At 62.5% G+C, this 451-nt stretch overlaps 1 protein-coding gene across 1 annotated transcript in view; it reads right to left on the reverse strand.

Annotated features, from left to right (window-relative positions):
- NADSYN1 (NAD synthetase 1) overlaps positions 1–451 on the reverse strand; it is a 28612-nt gene that overhangs the window by 15781 nt on the left and 12380 nt on the right. The window contains exon 7 of the mRNA XM_010837643.1: positions 204–227. Coding sequence (XP_010835945.1) covers positions 204–227 — 24 coding nt within the window. The remainder of the gene's footprint in view (positions 1–203; positions 228–451) is intronic.

A 451-nucleotide genomic window follows, 5' to 3' on the forward strand; every position in this document is an offset into this window, starting at 1 on the left:
CCCAGCTCTGAGCTGCCATGACCTTGACTGTGGCTGTAACCAACTGTGACTCAGCTCCTGAAGCTTCTGGGGCCCAGTGGGCCGCCAGCATCCACCATGTCGGCTCCCGGATGCTCTTCCGACATCGTCTGTGCTCTGGTGGTCCCGTGCCCACACCAGAAACGACCCAACTGAGCCTGACAAAGTTCCCTCCAGCTGACAGGTCACCCAGCTCCCGTGCGGCAGGGCTGGGGCAGGATGCAGGCTCCTGTTTCTCCAAGAGCCTCATTCATGGCCCCTTGAGGGGTGGGGCTGCTGGGAGGGGGGTGAGTGGAGATGGAGCTGCCCCCTGAGGGCGCTGCTCGGGTCTGAGGTGTCTCCGGGTAGAACGTGTGCTGAGAGGGTCATGCGGGCATGGAACCCACCTTGGCCCCGTCTCTCGGGGAACAAGTTTCAGCTGTGCTCCTATTTC

This window comes from Bison bison, unplaced genomic scaffold (genome assembly GCF_000754665.1).
Source record: "Bison bison bison isolate TAMUID 2011002044 unplaced genomic scaffold, Bison_UMD1.0 scf7180017864080, whole genome shotgun sequence".
NCBI classification, from domain to species: domain Eukaryota; kingdom Metazoa; phylum Chordata; class Mammalia; order Artiodactyla; family Bovidae; genus Bison; species Bison bison.